Here is a 17,338-nt window from a genome sequence, read left to right on the forward strand (position 1 = left end):
TGTCACTGATATTAAAATTGAAAATTGTATCGTGTATTTCGATGAAAGCCTTTTTTCATAATCAAGTGCTGCCATCCAGAAATATTAGCAAGCTGTTGCTTTCTCATCGGATAACAGCTTTCATGTTTTTCTTTTTTTTAATTTTAATACATGTTAACATGATACATATGCATATAATGATTTTGTTTGGTTGTTCATCAGTTAAAAAAATAGCAATTGTATATGCAATGAATACAACATATTCAGTATTAAATGAATTTCAATTATCCTTTCTCAGTGTCCAAAATATTAATAGACAGTGTCCAAAATATTAATGTATTAGAAGCATAAAAAATAATTATTATAAAGATTAAAGATTTATTATCCATAAAATCAAAGCAAAATTATGAAATATAACAAGAAGTATATATACAGCTATACACTATTCATTATACAAATATATATATGGTTTATCGACAAGATCCACATAGATACGAAATTACAATATAGAAATATTTTTAGCCTGCATTATTCAAATTATCATAATAAGCTATTACCTTAATTATATCGCAATAAAATTGACATGAAATAACAAGAAAAAAATATTTCAACAAGTTCATATAATCATTTAACTAACTTCTATCGCATATATATATGCACATTGCTTGCTTTCGTAAAACAATGTTTTTTATTATTGCTTTTGTCCTTATCGTCATCGTTTATCGTCATCTTTATACGAAATTCAGAGTAGGAAAGATCGAACAAAGTAAAAATAATGACAAAATACAAAGGTTGTTATGAAACAATGTGTCATTAGTTATCATTCATTAATTCTGGAGACGTATTCGATAAATTTCACGAAGCTTGAGTCCAAAAATACACAGTGTTCCAAAAATATACATATGTCAAGCATCGTGAAGATCAATTGATTCAATTAAAAGTTGTTTCTTCGACGCTTCCAATCCAATTCTCAGATCTCCTCCGAGTACACGAACGAATCCACATATTACTGAAAAATAAATAATAGATGGTATGAGAAAAAGTATATTGAGATAATCGAAGAGAACGCATGCCAGAGAATTCGATGCTAAGAATTTAAGGGTCAAGGGCTCGAGGCGCGCTCGGTGTTATATATAAACCGCGTTTGTAAAAGCCACATCCAATGAGATGTCGCAGATGCACACATGTTGCAGCTGTTTACATTTTCCTTCTGCAGTTAATGAGTGCTGATTAATATTAGCACGCATTTGTCGCGATCATCGCGAGCTATTACGCTTCAAAAATAGAATCTAGAAAACAATATTTTTTTATTTTATAGGTAATTCTCGTTATATTTAATCAAACAATTGCTATGTCGATCATGCAATGTCTGAATAAAAGAAAATATTAGATAATGTTCATTATGTGATACACAACTCTATTATCTCTCCTGATAAATCTCTATTATATTTCATTATAATTACTTTCAAACAAAGAGCAAGTTTAATAAACTTGAAAATTCTTTAATAGAAAAATTTATCATTTCTGAAAACATTTTTTTGATAAATTTGTTTGTTGACTTTTTATTATTCTATTATTTGTGTTTTAAATATTTACTCACACAAGCCATGCTACAAAACAAAGTATTTTTAGTCGAACAAAAATTAGGTAATAGATACGTGGAAGTAATTAATATCAATATGAACTAAAAGAATTAAACCTTTTATATTTATGATAAAAATGTATAATTTTTAATAATTAGTTATGCAATTATATATATATCAAAACATAAGAAAAGAAAAAAGTTAAATTAAAGAATTCTTACGTCTTTTGCTCAATCTCTCAACAAACACATGTATCAAACAGCCATAAATTTATATCAGCGCAATCATAAATAAGAAGCACCTTTAATATAACATCGACGGCCTATATTATCCTTCATCCAACGGGAAAAGATCAAAAAGTACAGCCTATTGGCCGTTCTGTTTCAGCAACTTCCGCGTCTTGAAGCCACGGAAGCCGGCCTGGATCCTCGTCGCCGCAGCCTGAACAGCTTGTTGTCTCTTCCGTACCAGGAAACCGCGGATACCCGCCTGGATCTTGGTCGCTGATTTCTCCTCAAGTGCCTCCCGAGTGTCCTGTCTCTTGAAAAGATGGTCCTTCGACTTCGGATGCTCCTGCTGTTGTTGATTCTGCTGCTGATGCTGCGACTCCTGATGCTGTTGCTGCTGACTCTGACGACGACGTTGCGTAGATTCCTTCAACTGCTTGCGCACACGATATCCGCGAAAATTGGCCTGGATCTTCGTCGCTGCCGTATTGGCCTTCATCTCATCGGCCTCCTCCTTAGGAGTCTGCGACATGAACGGAGTTTTAAGACGATCACGCGAAAAAGCTCCGTGTCTTTCGACCGCTAAAATCCGTCGATCCAAATTTCTTAAATCATTCCATGAGGACTGATTCCGAAGAAACGTCGAGATGTTTGTTGAAATTACTTATAAATATTGTTTTCGGAGAGCACGTACGTATCTTTGGCTTACAAAAATCGATCTCAAGAACAGAAATAATTTAAAATTATTCTTGATTGCCTGTGAGATCGCTTCTTAGAAAACAAGCTAAATTCAGGATTTTTTCTATTAATCGGAAATCGATCGAAATTGATTCAAAATGAATCAAGAGAGTTTAAAAGAGATGAAGATTTCCTAGATTATTCTTCAAAGTTTATTTTAAAAGGCAAACTTGGGTAATCGTGAGAGCGGAATATTCCCTCGATTATTTATAATTCCACCAGCGGAAGTAGGACAAACTTTAGGATACTTCCAATCATCTATAAATATCGATGCCAAAGTGAAAGAAAGAGCAGCTTCTTCCTTTCTGAAAATTCTTCAAGAAGGAAATCACCTCAATATTTCGTTTTAGGAATTGATTTGAAAAATCGCACTACTATGATTAAATGTAAAAAATAGCGAAGCAATCGCAGAAAGCAGAATCTTTCAGTAGCGCAGACCGATTGAACGATCTTCACAATGATCCATAAGTATTGATTAAAGAGAACAAACGAAGTAAATCCTATCTTTTTGATTCTTCAGGATTAATGTTAAAATGCAATTTTTCACAGGAAAAGATTCAAAGATGAGAACGATTGTTCTTCCGATCCAGCACTCTCGCTCACTTCCGATCTCACTATGATCTCTATCGCGCGTCCTCTTGTCTAGAAGCGAAATAGGAAACTGACGTGTAACGGATGCATGACAAAGAGTCTCGGCGATCGTGCTTGTCCATCTCGAACCTAGGATGGATTTATCGCGCATGCGTTCTGTGATGATACCCCGCTGCGAAAGCTCTCATTTTCCACGTCGTCGATCGCGTTACATCTTATTCAGCGCGTTCGAGAGAGAATGGTTAATTTCGTGTAAACTTGGCAGAGAATGAGCATAGACCTTGTTGATAATCGTGGCATGGCTTTTGTACTTAAATGATAGCTAGAAATGAACGCTAACTAATTATTTATCTTATAAATAAAATTAAAAAATATGCAATTCAAACTTTTATTATATTGCGTCTCGAATAGAATCATTCCTATTTTTCGAGAGACAATTTCCACTTAATTTATATATTTAAAAAAATTTTATATCGTTTACTCTCTTTATAGTTTGGAGAAAGTAAAAAATTACATGTGGAATATTTCGAACTAAAAGATCTTCGCAACAATTACATATATGAAACTTTATGCATCAAACATCGAAGCATGTTTTCATCACAACTTTCATGTTAACTTCATTTTCCCTCAATTATTTGTTTTATATTCTGTCAAAAGTATAAAATAAATAATTTAATTTACGAAACTTTAACACACCATTTACAAAAATAAATTTAGATATTTATATTCGTCTACTTGCGATTTGATTAATCTCAGCGAGCAAAAAAATCTGTATTAAAGGGGGACCTCGCAAAGTGTCCGTAATATCATCACCCGGGCACAGCATCAATTTCGGTCTCGTGAGTGCGGTTGACGCGCGCGTCACAGTAAATTCGTCGTCCTGAGGCCAATATACGTTGATTGATGATTGATGGTCGCGAGAGTGTCGACGAAAGTCCGCGGACGCACGCGCGCGCAACCGAGAGCATTCCAATTTGTTTGCGTCCGCCGTTTGATCTCGGGCATATTCGCGTATAACGCTTCCCTCATGCTCATCATTACGAAAATATACTCGTTCGAACGATATACGTCGTTCAATCGGCCAGTCCGTACATCGATAACGATCCCGCCCGTGAATCTCGCGCATATTCGCGTCACGTCTTATTTTCCTTTAACCATCATATATTTAGCACAAATATATCATGCAAATCATATCACAGTTAATTCTCACACACTGCTTTGTTTTTTAAATTCTATTACATCATGATATGTAATTATAAAATTAAAAGACTAATAATTTCACTTTTTTAAGCTGGAGCATAAATGTATATGTTGTTCGCTTATTATACGAGGATGTCATTTTAATCCGCATAAGTTTTATGAAAAGATAATATCTCAGTTTTATATAGGTTTTATAATTTTATAAAAGTATACAAAAAGAATAGGGAGGAAAATTACTGCACTATACAATAATATCAGCAGCAACAAAAATTTGCAAAATGCAATACAATGAATTGATACGGATATCCATTATTAAATTAAAGACATGTCTGAAGAGAAATTAATTTTAACTAGTTTGAATTATCAAAATTCTTTTGTGAGATAGTGCAAAAAAAAGAAATTCAACGGAAAGCCACATCGTTTATTTTATTTTATTCTATTTCATAGCAACCTAAATAAAAATATAACAATATAAGAAAAAAAAATATATATATATAAAATATGTTATTAAATATTAGTAATATATAAAATATATTATTAAATAATTTATTATAGAAAAAATGTTATATGTAAAAATTAATGTGCAATTTAGATCCTCTAATAAATTTTTTGAAATGCTGCTACCTGTCTCACAATTTGCGACTCGCGTTCGCGCTTTTGCTGACCTTGCTTACCTCAGATACCGGACGTATCAAATACCGGACGTGACAAAGCTGCAGAGCAATCACTGACAACTATCGGCAAGCGCGACTGATTCTCCCGAAGTGGCAATATCGTTTACACACGGAAGCGAACAATATACACGACGACAGAGAGAGCGGCGACAGGTCGCGGTGATGTCTACGCGCGAGTGACCGCGGCGATGGCGACGACGACGACGACGACGATGCCGATGCCGATGCTGTCGTCGCGACGCCCAATGACGTCACTGCGACGTCGTTCTCTTACCTTGGATCCCCGCTCACTGAATGCTCGCGACGATCACGATACTGATTTCTCGTTCCTCTCGTTTCTCTCTCTATCACGGCGGGCACTAAAAATATGTATCAAGGTCCGTGTACCCGAGGTCCGTTTGCATTCCGTGTGATCGAAATGCAAAACATTGCAGGCTCGAGATTCAGAGCTTTTTTTTATTATTATGGACACAATTAATGATCGCCATGTCTGGAAGATGACCTTAATGATGAAACTTCGTCTCTATGTTGCATTTCTCAGAGAACCAATAACTAAAATTGATAGCAATATAATATAATATTCAGAAATGACTAAGAGATTACATTTTTTTTATCCTCGCAATTTGCGATTAATTCATAGTACTATTGTGATGCATAAACAGTATTATAATCATGCAATGTAAACATCGGGAATATCTTATCACTGAGTATAATGCTTTTTAACTTACGGTTATCTCTTGTAGTTGTGTGATATTGATTGAAATTATTAAATATTTTTTATACGTGAGATATAGATGCTAAAATGATATAGATTCTAAAATAAAAATAAATCAATATAATTTATCATATAATTTATTACTGCTTTATGCAGCATTTATAAAGATATATATTTCCAAACTATATGTAGCGGGAAGAGATCGCTCGCTTGTATTGTGTAGTACAATTGCAAATCCAAAACTCGTTGCATTTATGTGTATTAGTAACGTACATTTTAAAATTATTCCTGAGAGATAGTCTCTATTCATCCTCTATTATTCTCTATTATTCCTATATAATCGAATTAAAAATTAAAAACTCTAAATCGTAGAAGTTAAGAATAATGTTTCCTTGCAAAATTATCCTAAAATAATGCATGCAAAGTGAAAGTACATTGATAATTATTATCTCACACACAAGCGACGATCTTAATTGAAGGAACTAATCGTGCCGTGCTTCGATTCACTCCATATATTTTCATAAATTTATAATTCACGTTTTTTCATTCTTCTCTTCTTCCACGCGCTCATGATTGTCGCAAGAGACTTCGCTAGATTCTTTTTTCGCATCTTCGCTATGCGAATCGTCTTCTGAGATGCCCTCAAGGTGCTTGCAATCAGACTTTTGTTTTTCGGTCTCTCCGTCTATATGTTTCCGGTCTTCCATTGCATCCACGATCCTTGGCGATGTTCCTAAATCATTCTTTTCGTCCTCGAGGGTACATTCCTCCGATGGCACCGAGCTATTTGTATCTAACGAGGTTTTCGACGTGATCGACGGTTTTGACGCGGACTCCGATGGGACAAGTTCAGTTTCCAGACTAGTTACTTCCTCAATCACGACACCCTGAGGAATGCCCGGAAGAGCTAGAGGTTCCCTGATGCTACCTTCGCCGGAAGTTGTCGAAGGATGAGCATCGTCGGTATTTTTCGAGCACTTTATTGTGTTGTTTAGAGATAAAGAATCCATGTTACAGCCGAGATCCTCGACACTGGTTATGAAATTCAAATATCGATTCTCATCATCTCTTGGGTAGCCTAACATTAGGATATCCGCTAATGTCGGTTCCGCAGGTTTCGCTCCTCCAGCATTTGTATTAAAATCAGGACGGGAATTCTGACTGACTGTAAAGTGGCAATTGCGAGATGCATCCGCTAGAAGATGCATCACGATTGGAATAGTCGAATGATCGGTAAATATGTTGCCTTTTTGAAAACTTCCTCCGTGTTTATCATCGTGACTGTACAAAATAACAACATAATTATATTTAATATATAGTAAAAGATATTTATAAAATAAAATTTATACGTTCACGACACTATCTATTTTATGATATATTTTAATACAAGTTATTAGGAAGAGGATAATATTTAAAGCATTCTTAATTTCTTTTATAATAATTACTTACACGGAATTGTTCTCGTCGACATTAGATTTTGCAATATCAGATTGATTAGTTTGTTCTGCATCCTCCTCAATCACTTTATTCAAAAATTCGTCCGTGGTTAAATTATCCTTACGATAAATTGGATCGAAAAGAGCCAACGGCACAGAATCGTGAAATTCGCCGGTATGTTGAAGTCTACCTGTAGCGAAAGCGTTCTCCAACGAGAGAGTGGTATTTCGTAGAGCTTCCTCTCGTCGAAGACGTTGCCTTCCAGTTTTGACTTCTCGCGAACTTGAAGAATGTGGTACCGTTAAATGGTCATCCTAAAAATTAATAATCTATTGAATTATTGATTATATCGTTATCTTTTTTTAATATTAAGAAATGAAAGACATATTCTTTCCAGAAAGAGAAATACTGTCCCTAGCCATAATTATACTTTAATAATTACACTTAATTATACTTAAATAATTATATTTAAATACATAATTACTCTTATTAAGGGAAACATTTAATAAATATTTAATTAACATAATTTTAAATTTTATTTTAAAATACAAAATTGAAGGAAATCTAACAGAAATAATATTTGTAAAGTCGTGGACGTCAATTCGAATCTAAGAAACAATTATTTTAAGGGACCAGCGCTCTCGAGATGCATTTGCCAAGTTTATTACTGCCAAATGCCAAACCGCCTGTTGCAATCACGAAAACTGCTGACGTTTAGCAGTGACCTGCTACTTCCTCTTTTACGTAATATATTTCCGGCGGGCGTGGTGTACAAAATATTACGTTCAGCTATTCGACTTTACAAAACGAAGGAAAATCAATAGATTCAAATTCGAGGCTTAGTTTCAACATATTAAATAACTGCATGCAAAATTACAGTATATATATATAAATATTTGAGAAGGCCTTATTAAAGGTTATAATATATATAAATATTTTTGAGAAGGCCTTATTAAAGGTTATTTATTATATAATTTAAAATAATCCTTCTCTTCTCAATTATATAATTTTTATATAAAGTTTGCAGTTGCGTTCAGCAATGGTTTTTATTATTATCCAGTCTTAAAAAAGTCATTAAATCGATATTATAATAGATAATCGATATTATATATATATATATATATATATATATATATATATAATACAAATTATTATATTATTATATTTATTTAAATTTAAGAAAATTAATAATAAATTTAAAGTGAAATTTAAGATTTTATTAAAAATTAAATTTGTTTATTTAAAAAAAATACGTAAATAGGAAAAAATAGGTAAATAAAAATTTATATATTTTTTAATTTATTATATATATAATTATTATACTTACTATATCTATTTTCTGTGCTGAAGAAATATTGTTCGAAACAGATTTTGAGCTTGCATCTTCTTTCATGCGACGACGCATTAAAAATCCTCGTAAACCTTCACAAAATTTTATTACTTATTCTTTTATCATTTCTTTAAAAAAATTAAACTTATCGTAATTATCTCAAAATAATATTATTCTATCTTTCAGTTTCGATAGAATTAATAATCCTCGAACTTGTCTTTTTTAAATTTTACTATGTGACTTGAATATATCAAAAGATAAGAAAATTAACAATCAATTGTTTACACTGTATGTATGCAAACGCAATATAATTAAAATATCAATTTATAACATAATTTAATTAAAATTACATTACTTACAAGCTTGGATTTTTACAACTGCCGAATGAAAATCATCTTCTTTCTGAATAAGCGATTCGTCTTGGATAATTTCTGGCACATTAGCATCAGGCTCCATTTCTTCGTTAGAAATAGAAGTTCCAATTACTGTTTCCACAGTTGATGATTTCGTTTCCGTAATCCAATATCCTCCATGAAAATGATCTTTCGTCGATTGTTCCGATATTGGCTCGTGAATATTCTGTATCTTTGCTGAAAGATCTTCAGATTTTTCGATCTCATTATTTTTCGTTTCTTTTTCTGTCTCATCATCAATGATCAATTCATCACAAATAATTGGCTCAGTCTCTCCTTCATCGTTATTATTCGTCGATTCGTTTATTGAGCCTTTTCTTGACTCTGTTGCTTCCAAAGGTATTGTTTTTATATCGACAATATTTTCTTCTAATTGTAAATTTTCGTGATTATCTGTTTCTTCGATTTTTAAATCTTCTTGCGTGCATTTCTCCGATTGTTCTTGCTGGCATTCTTCATCTATTTCTAACTTTTCTTGTTCTTCTTTTTCCTCAACTTCTAATTTTTCTGGCTCATATTCTTCCCTATCTTGCACTTCTTCATTTTTCTCTTGTTCATGCAATTCTTCAATTTGATTAATATTTTCGTTACTTTGGCTCTCTACAACTTCCTCAATATTTGTTTGACTATTTTCAAGATTTTCCTGATTATCGGTTGAAACTGTATCAGTGTCAAGCTTATTTTCGACTGTAATCTTTTCTTCATCTGTTTTTATTATTTGTGTATCATTGAGTTCTAGTAATTCCTGCTCAAATTGTGCTAAAGGTGCAACATGCGTAATTTCTATACCATCTTTTTCTTCCACTTGCAGTTTAAGTTCTTCAGTTTCATTGTCTCCTAATACAATATTCTTATCTTCGCTATCTTGTTTGATATCTTCCATTTGGCTAGATAATTCATTAATTGTTTCAGTCCTTGTAATTTTATCTAATGTTTGAATTTCCTCTGAAGAAATTTCATGTTCTCCTTTTTCCTGTTCATCAACAGATTCCAACAAAGATTGATTAGGTTTGTCATTCATATTTAAACTGCTCTTCTCAGATTCTTCGTTCTCTTTAGATTTTTCTTCCAACGCTTTACCGTAAAGTTGCATATCTTCTTCTAGCGAGCCTATCAATTCTCTCGCAATCTCTTCCTCATTGTCTATTTCTTTTTCCATCTCCTCATCTCGTAAAAGTGGGCCAACTACAACAACATCTTCCGGTAAAGCCTTTAAACCAATACTGTTTTCTTGAGATTTCACTTCGTCCTCTAAATTGGTTTCCAGAGATGATGAATCCTTCTCTAGCCACTCATATTCTGCATGTTCCGCTTGATATAATTGATCGGCCTCCGGAACTTCCGATCTTAAACTTTCCATGAGCTCTTCGGCAGCAATATCTTCTTCGCGATCAGCTAAAGTCGGCTGGTTCATTAATCTCTCGTCCGAAATCAATGGCTCGATCAAGGACGTCGTGGTGTCGCTTTCCCTAGGACTGTCATTGTTCTCTTTCGTTACTGTTCCGTTCGCCGTCATTTTAAAGGACGATACCGTATTATCTTGAAGAGAATCCAGGTTCAACTCTGGCACTATTGGCCTGTCCAGACTCGGACTCTCGATCGATTGATTGCTCACGGTACTTTCTTTCACGTCGCTTGATGTGATTGTGTGGGTATCCTGCGTGCTTCCGTTCTCTTCCGATGAATTCTCCATCGTGTCCCGGGATTCTACCACAAGATTCATGTTTTCTTCATCTATCAAGCCAGTATCTGCCATTAATTCCACGATATCGAGCGAAGAATCATATTTGGAAATTTTGCAGGAAATTTCCTCAGCATCCTTGGATTCAGAAGTCATTTTCATGCTAGTTTCTTCATTCTCCTCGTGTTCCACGATGCCTTCCAAAATCACAGGTTTCGTCTCTTCTTCATGTATGATTGGTTGTGTATCATCTTTTTGCTCTCGAGGAGTCTCTATCTCTTCTTTTTCAACGTCTTTCGTCTCTTCTTCTTCACCCTCTTCCTTGATCTTGTCCAAGTCCTGATGAGCGATTATTATCTGACTCGACTTTACTCCTCTCATATTATGCACGAAATCAATATCAGGCAAAATATCGACTTCCGGTTGGATATATTCGCCGAAAATTTCCATGCCATTTTTATTTTCCTGTGTTTCACTCTTTTCAGCGATATTAGAATTGGTATTAAATGATTCTTTTTCATTCGTCGATTCAAACTGATAATTCTCATCCTCTAGAGTCGCAGGAGATGAATAGTGTCTATCCGGAATAATCACGGTTGTCACGGAATCAGGTATCTCACAAGGAGAACCCTCGCTCAGAACGTATGAAAACGGAAGTTCTAAAGAGAGTGACGTTGTTGGACAAGAATCGATTTCGCGTTTTTTCCGCGCTTTCGTCGCTTTCGCAGTATTTTCATCTGGAAGATCTGTTGCTGAGATTTCTCTTTCGTTCGCAGCACTTTCGCAAGCTACAGTCTTGGAAAATTCATTTACCGTATTATCAGCTTTATTGTTAGACGTTGTTACATTATCATCGTCTGTTTCACAAACAGCTGCTTGACTCTGATCATCATTGTTTTGTGATTTTAGATTTATAGACTGTGCATCTTCAGTTTGAATTTTAACTGTTAATTTTTCCACATCAGTTGGTGACTTTTCGTTTATCGATCTTTCATTTTCATTCGTTGATTTTTCGTCTTCAGATACTTTGATTACCTCTTCTGCTGCTTTTGTTAATATTTCCTCTTGATTTGTCACTTCCACTTCATTTGTTAATATTTCTGTTTCATTCAATTTGTTTGACGATTTTTCAATTTTGTTTACTGAAGTTTCTGCTTCATTTGTCGTATTTTTCATTTCATTCGATGATCTCTCTATTTCCTCTTTTACTTCATCCTCCGATTTTTCTGTTATATTTAATAAGTTTTCCTTCTCATTCATCGATATTTCTATTACATCTTTAACTTTTTCTATTTCATTTGTATTTTTTCCCTCTTCATCATTTCTTTTTTTTTCTTCGTCGTCTTTATTCGTTGATATTTTTTCCGCATCCGTCGACTTTTCTATCTCACTCACAGTTTCTTCCATCTCATCAGCCAACTTTCCTACGTCATTTATCTTCCCGTCAATCATCGACTTTTCCGCTTGGCTCGTTTCTTCGCCAGAGTCATGCATCACGAGTTGTTGGCCAGCCAATGCCATCTCGATATTTCGTTCTGCCATCTCGATCTCGATCAACTTGTCCTTCAGTTCGTCGAATGTGTTAACTCGCGCAAGATCCACATCGTCGTTTTGAAGTTTCTTTTCCTCATCGGGTTCCAGCGAATCCGGTCTTGGTGGCATATCTACCACTTCCGGCGTGACGTTTAAACTGTCTTTGAAGATTTCTTCCATCTTCTTTCTTTCCAATTCCTCATATTCCTCAAGACTTTCGCATTTCTCAATAAATTGTTCTGGAATATTTTCTAGAAGAACATCATCCGTATCTTTATCTTTTTCATGTTTTTCCGCATCAAAAATGTCCGAGACTGTGCTCGATATTAAATCAGTATCGAGGTCCTCTTTTGTATCTACAATCACTTCTTCCTGATCTTCTGGAAGGATCGCTATATCTTCTATGTCATTCGTAATGTCATGCATTGTTGAGGCTTCCTCAGCATCCTGTGATTTTCTAGAATGGTTGCCATTAGTTGCCACCGGCAGAACCGGCAAGGATAGCTCATCTTTCTTCTTCGTCGACTTGGGAGCTTCCGGAGAAATAGGTGGCAGAATCAGACTATCCGAACCGTTCTTAGTGGCGCTCCTGGAGTTTCTAGAAGATGGTGGTCTTACGATTGGCAGGGATACGACGTTTGCGTGATCAGAGATCTCTGATTCCGTCAGCTCACCTCCCGCAGAATCATTCTTGCGACCACCGCCTAAGTCATATGTGGACTTTGAGATATCTTCCAAAATGTTTTGTGTAGCCGTCAGTTTCGCTTCCAACGTATCATGTGTTGCACCGAACTCATACTCCAATTTATCACTGTGCTTGTCATTAATTTGATCGACGACTCCGACATCACCACCATTTTCGCGTTTTCTCGCTTTTTTGCCCGATCCTCCACTGCGCCTCCTCGATTTCTTTTCCTCCGTTTCCACATTCGAAATCATTTCGTCTTTCTCGAGATGGTTTTCCGTTTCTTCCTTGGTATCGACTTTACGTTCCGACAATTCGTTTCCAGTTTTTCCTTTGCTTTCCTCTTCTTTTTCATAATCGCGACATTTCTTTCCATCTCGACTGCGCTGACGAAAGAATTCCTTGTTCCAGGCGAGATCAACTGATCTCGAACGCTTTCCCCGGGATCCCCTGACCTCCTCCAACTTCTCCTTAATGATTGGCGCCGCACGATCGATCACCTCCTGCACCTGTTCCACATACGTAGGCGACCGCAATACTTCCAGACTCGCAGAACTCGCGAATTTGCGTAATACATAGGCCCGGATACGATCCATACTGAGCGCTCTCGACGACACTTTCCTCTTGGAGGAATGTTCGGAGAACTGCGCTTCCGGTCTCTTCTCCCTGTTTTCAATCCGAGTGATAGTTTCGCTGTTCGCACCATTGTTCTTAATGCTCGATCTGACAAATAAAGGAAGAAGAAAGATTTAATCTTTAAAAATAAATCTAAAAAATTTAATCTTAAAAATAAATCTTTTTAATTCTTATTTATGTGTACTCTTCATTTTACATAAATTATTATACAATTAATTAATAATTATAGTAAGCTATTACCTATTTTCATGTCCAGTCTTGGCCATTGTTTCACCACTTATTGTTTCGGTTTCGGTCTCGGATTCAGTCTCTATTCGTCGAACTTTTCTCAAGGGTCTTCGAGCAGAAGTTCTACTCGAGCTCGTCGTCGTCGTAGTACGTTCAATATCCTCTTCGGGATCCTTATCCGTCTTGGAAATCCTCATTCTAGATCGTCTCTCATTTCGAATTCCTTTCTCCGTATTGTCAGTCGCTCTCGCTTTCTCGCCGCTTAATTTGTTCCTTCTGAGTTCCTGCTTAATATCCTTGGTCTGGATATTTTTACCGGGAAGAACAGACATTTGCGAGATGATTCTCGTCGCGCGAATGTCCGATGTTGTCTCGTTGTCCTTTGATTTTTTCGAACTTCTTTTCGCAGTCGAGAGACTTCTCGTGCATGTTTGCTTCGACGTTTTTCGATTCTCTCTATCGGTAGAAACATCCGTGCTTTCTTCCACGTCAGCAGACACTTTTCCACGTCTCTCAAAGATCTCGATCTCTTTCTCCAAGGACCAATCGCTATTTGTAGATCTTCCGATATCCTTAGCCTTTTTGGTGGGCCACAGTTTGAAATCGCAACCAAAGTCATGATCGAATTCGCGACCACTGTATTCTTCAGTGTAATACTGTTCGCGCAATTTCAGCAACTTCTCAAAGTGATGCGCTGCAAAAATATATATGTCCTCGGGACGATGACGCAGGACCTCTCTAGTAAGACCTTCGACTACGGACGCGAGCCCGTGAGGTACTCGCGGCGCGATAAGGTATCTGGTACCAGGATGTAGACTAGGACGATCGATAGGCGAAGTAGAGCTCAACATTTTTTTCCCCACTTATATATATTATATTTTCAATATTTTATACATAATTTTAATACTTTACTGCTTTACAATATTATTTCTTTTATCGCATTGATGCATTGCGAAATAATTTTCTTCAAGAACGATGTTAGTGCGATCCTTCGTTTTCATCTGCATTCCAAATATTTGAAATTTTAAAAAATTATTTTAAAGAGTTTACTTTGTTATAAGAAAATACAATAATTCTCTCTTTAGATTTTTTTAACAAATAATGAAATGTTTATAATTTTTTATATAATTTCAATAAAGTAATATAATATAAGGCATATTTTTTTGCAAAAATTATAATGATACATATATATATATATATATATATATATATATATATATATATATATATGTGCATATGATGTGCAATATTATTACGTAGAACACAACAGTGCTCGTGATACTTAACAATTAACAGGTATGTGTGTACCTGTTAAAATATAAAAACAATAACAAATAAATATATATCGTTATTTTTTACGTTCTGTGTTTCGTGTTTTATTTTCTGGAAATTAAGTGTACCTGCTCGGAGAGAATAAAACAGAAGGGTTGCCACCACCGAGCTAGTGCACCCCCGTGGCACAACTGAATCACCAATACGAGCCTCGTTCGGTGCGGTGGTCGATGCTTATCCATTGATTAGTTGGCCCTGACGCGCGGCCACGTGACTTCGCCGCAGAATAATATACATGTGACTTAAAATATGGAAAAGAATCGGCGGAGGAAATAATAGAATAATAATGCGGTATATGCAAATACAATATACGAAAATCAATTTTTCTATCTTTTATGAGGCGGTCTCACGAAACAATAAAGTTCGCTTATAATCGATCCCTACGTATGTATATAGCCGAGAATACTGAACATTTAATAATACAAACAGCGACAGCTCTTGTAAATTTTATATAACGTAATGCTGAGGATAGAAATTACTATAGATTCCATAATAAGATTTGCAAAATATATAAAACAGCATAACTAACAATAAGTATTAATCTATAATTCATATTGCATATTTGCATGCTGGCATGTATACATATCTTTAGAGAAAGAAGACATATATAAAATATAAATCTTGATTTTTTAATGAAAAATAGAATTTAAAAATTAGTATATTTTAATTAAATAAATTAGTAAAAATATTAAAATTCTTAAGATCTTATTGATGATATTTTCTAAAAATATACAATTATATTGATATTACTTGCATTTAAAAAATAAATATATTATATTATATTTAATAATTTCTTAATTAACTTATTTTAATTTATTATTTTAAGCATTTAGGTATTTCTCTGAGGTAAATGGTTTTTTTCTTTATATGAATAAAAAAATTTATTGTGTCATTTCTTTAAATTGACTTTTATCAAGAGTGTATTGTGTTAGAAATTCGATTTCAAGAGGATGTAGTTTCTCAGCCGGTATAATGAGGCAGTGCAACGGTGGTCCCAGGTCTACATGAGTCATATCTTGCAGAGAACAAGCAACAATGTGCTGGTCCTCACAGCCTACCCGTGCCAGACCTACTGTTAAGCTCTGATGTGTAAATGCTATCAAAAACAAAAAGAATATTATTTCAAAAATAATGTGTAAATATATTATCTCCAATCACTTTAATTAAATCTTAATTATTTATGTGCTATTGTGGTTATGATTATTATATTTTCTCAATAGAATTTGGTGACACACCTAAATCTTTGTGGCCATCTTGAATCTTATTGTCGAGTATTGCTATTAACTGATTAGCTGCTTCATTGACGCTCATAAATCTTGAAGGCATATATTCCTTCTTTTTTTTCAAGATACTCTCCAAAGTAGGCTCTTTGATTTTAATATCCAAGAGACATAATGTATGTAGTCCTCTTTGTCTGTTAGAAGCTATCTTTTCATAAAAACTGTCTGGCTGCCAAGTATAAGTCCAATACGGAATTGAAATTGTTTCTCCATATGAATACAATTGCAAACCACAACAACCAACTGCAGTCAAAATTGACGAATTGTGTATGACTTTTACCTAATTGAAAACACAATGTTTTTCAGATAATTTTTCTCAAATAACAAATCTTTAACAAATCATAAAATAATCTTAATATTTCTTAAGAATAATTATTTCTCTATTTTCTGCACCTTTATATTTCTCTCCTTTGCACGCAAAATTAAATCTGTATGTGTAGTAGCGCCAAAAGGATCTCCTACAACTAGGAAAGCAACATCTTCATCTTCATTCCTTGGCAATATCTCATCTGCACCACTCTCTACTAATTCACGATCAGCTGTGATCAGGGAACGTCCGTAGAACTCTTCCTATTACATTAACATATGTATGATGGAAAATTGTATGTTTAATGTTAAATTGAAGTTAAACATTTCGTTATATAAAAATATTCGGATTATATTGTAACATATTTATTTCATAAAATATGAAAGATTAGAATAATACCAGAGCTTCTTGTTGTACTGTCAAAATAGAAGTATATGACTCCAAATATACACGGTCACATTTCTTGATAATTTCGAGTCCTTTGACAGTGATATCTTTCGCATCGCCGAGCCCTAATCCTATCACATAAAACATGATTCTTATTCGGAAATAGCCTCTACGCTCATCTGCTTTGCTGCAAAAAAATAATATGCATCTTCCAAGTTTTGAAATACCTTGCTGAAATTTGTCCTGTGGCAATTATGCTATTCAAGCAAGGTGGTAACAGCAGTTTGTTCTAAAATCTCTATCAATATCATTGCCAATATAGAAAATTTATCTCACTATCCACACCAACTTGTGATTGGTGGATAGTGTTGACATATCGAAA

At 34.6% G+C, this 17,338-nt stretch overlaps 3 protein-coding genes across 4 annotated transcripts; all 3 read right to left on the reverse strand.

Moving 5' to 3' along the window:
* Positions 1-410: 410 nt before the first annotated feature.
* Positions 411-5,297, reverse strand: LOC105254179 (AT-rich binding protein). 2 transcript variants are annotated; one of them, XM_011262695.3, is made up of 3 exons: positions 4,993-5,297; positions 1,864-2,312; positions 416-988 (listed from the first exon to the last, which is right to left on the reverse strand). In XM_011262695.3, exon 2 carries the CDS (start codon positions 2,286-2,288, stop codon positions 1,929-1,931), a length of 360 nt encoding a protein of 119 aa, XP_011260997.2. In that variant the 5' UTR covers positions 2,289-2,312; positions 4,993-5,297; the 3' UTR covers positions 416-988; positions 1,864-1,928. The 2 variants fall into 2 exon arrangements, with proteins under 2 accessions (XP_025268443.1, XP_011260997.2); XM_025412658.1 differs by lacking the exon at positions 4,993-5,297 and having other exon boundaries at positions 411-988; positions 1,864-2,321.
* A 568-nt stretch (positions 5,298-5,865) lies between these two features.
* LOC105254171 lies at positions 5,866-14,543 on the reverse strand. The gene is made up of 5 exons (XM_011262688.3): positions 13,663-14,543; positions 8,834-13,509; positions 8,472-8,566; positions 7,157-7,458; positions 5,866-6,988 (listed from the first exon to the last, which is right to left on the reverse strand). Exons 1-5 carry the CDS (start codon positions 14,499-14,501, stop codon positions 6,241-6,243), a joined length of 6,660 nt encoding a protein of 2,219 aa, XP_011260990.2. The 5' UTR covers positions 14,502-14,543; the 3' UTR covers positions 5,866-6,240.
* A 1,296-nt stretch (positions 14,544-15,839) lies between these two features.
* Positions 15,840-17,231, reverse strand: LOC105254164 (diphthine methyl ester synthase). Its single transcript, XM_011262676.3, has 5 exons — positions 17,184-17,231; positions 16,969-17,107; positions 16,656-16,832; positions 16,218-16,542; positions 15,840-16,078 (listed from the first exon to the last, which is right to left on the reverse strand). Exons 2-5 carry the CDS (start codon positions 17,101-17,103, stop codon positions 15,864-15,866), a joined length of 852 nt encoding a protein of 283 aa, XP_011260978.1. The 5' UTR covers positions 17,104-17,107; positions 17,184-17,231; the 3' UTR covers positions 15,840-15,863.
* Between the last annotated feature and the right edge of the window lie 107 nt (positions 17,232-17,338).

This window comes from Camponotus floridanus, unplaced genomic scaffold (assembly GCF_003227725.1).
Source record: "Camponotus floridanus strain SB8 unplaced genomic scaffold, Cflo_v7.5 scaffold54, whole genome shotgun sequence".
NCBI lineage: Eukaryota > Metazoa > Arthropoda > Insecta > Hymenoptera > Formicidae > Camponotus > Camponotus floridanus.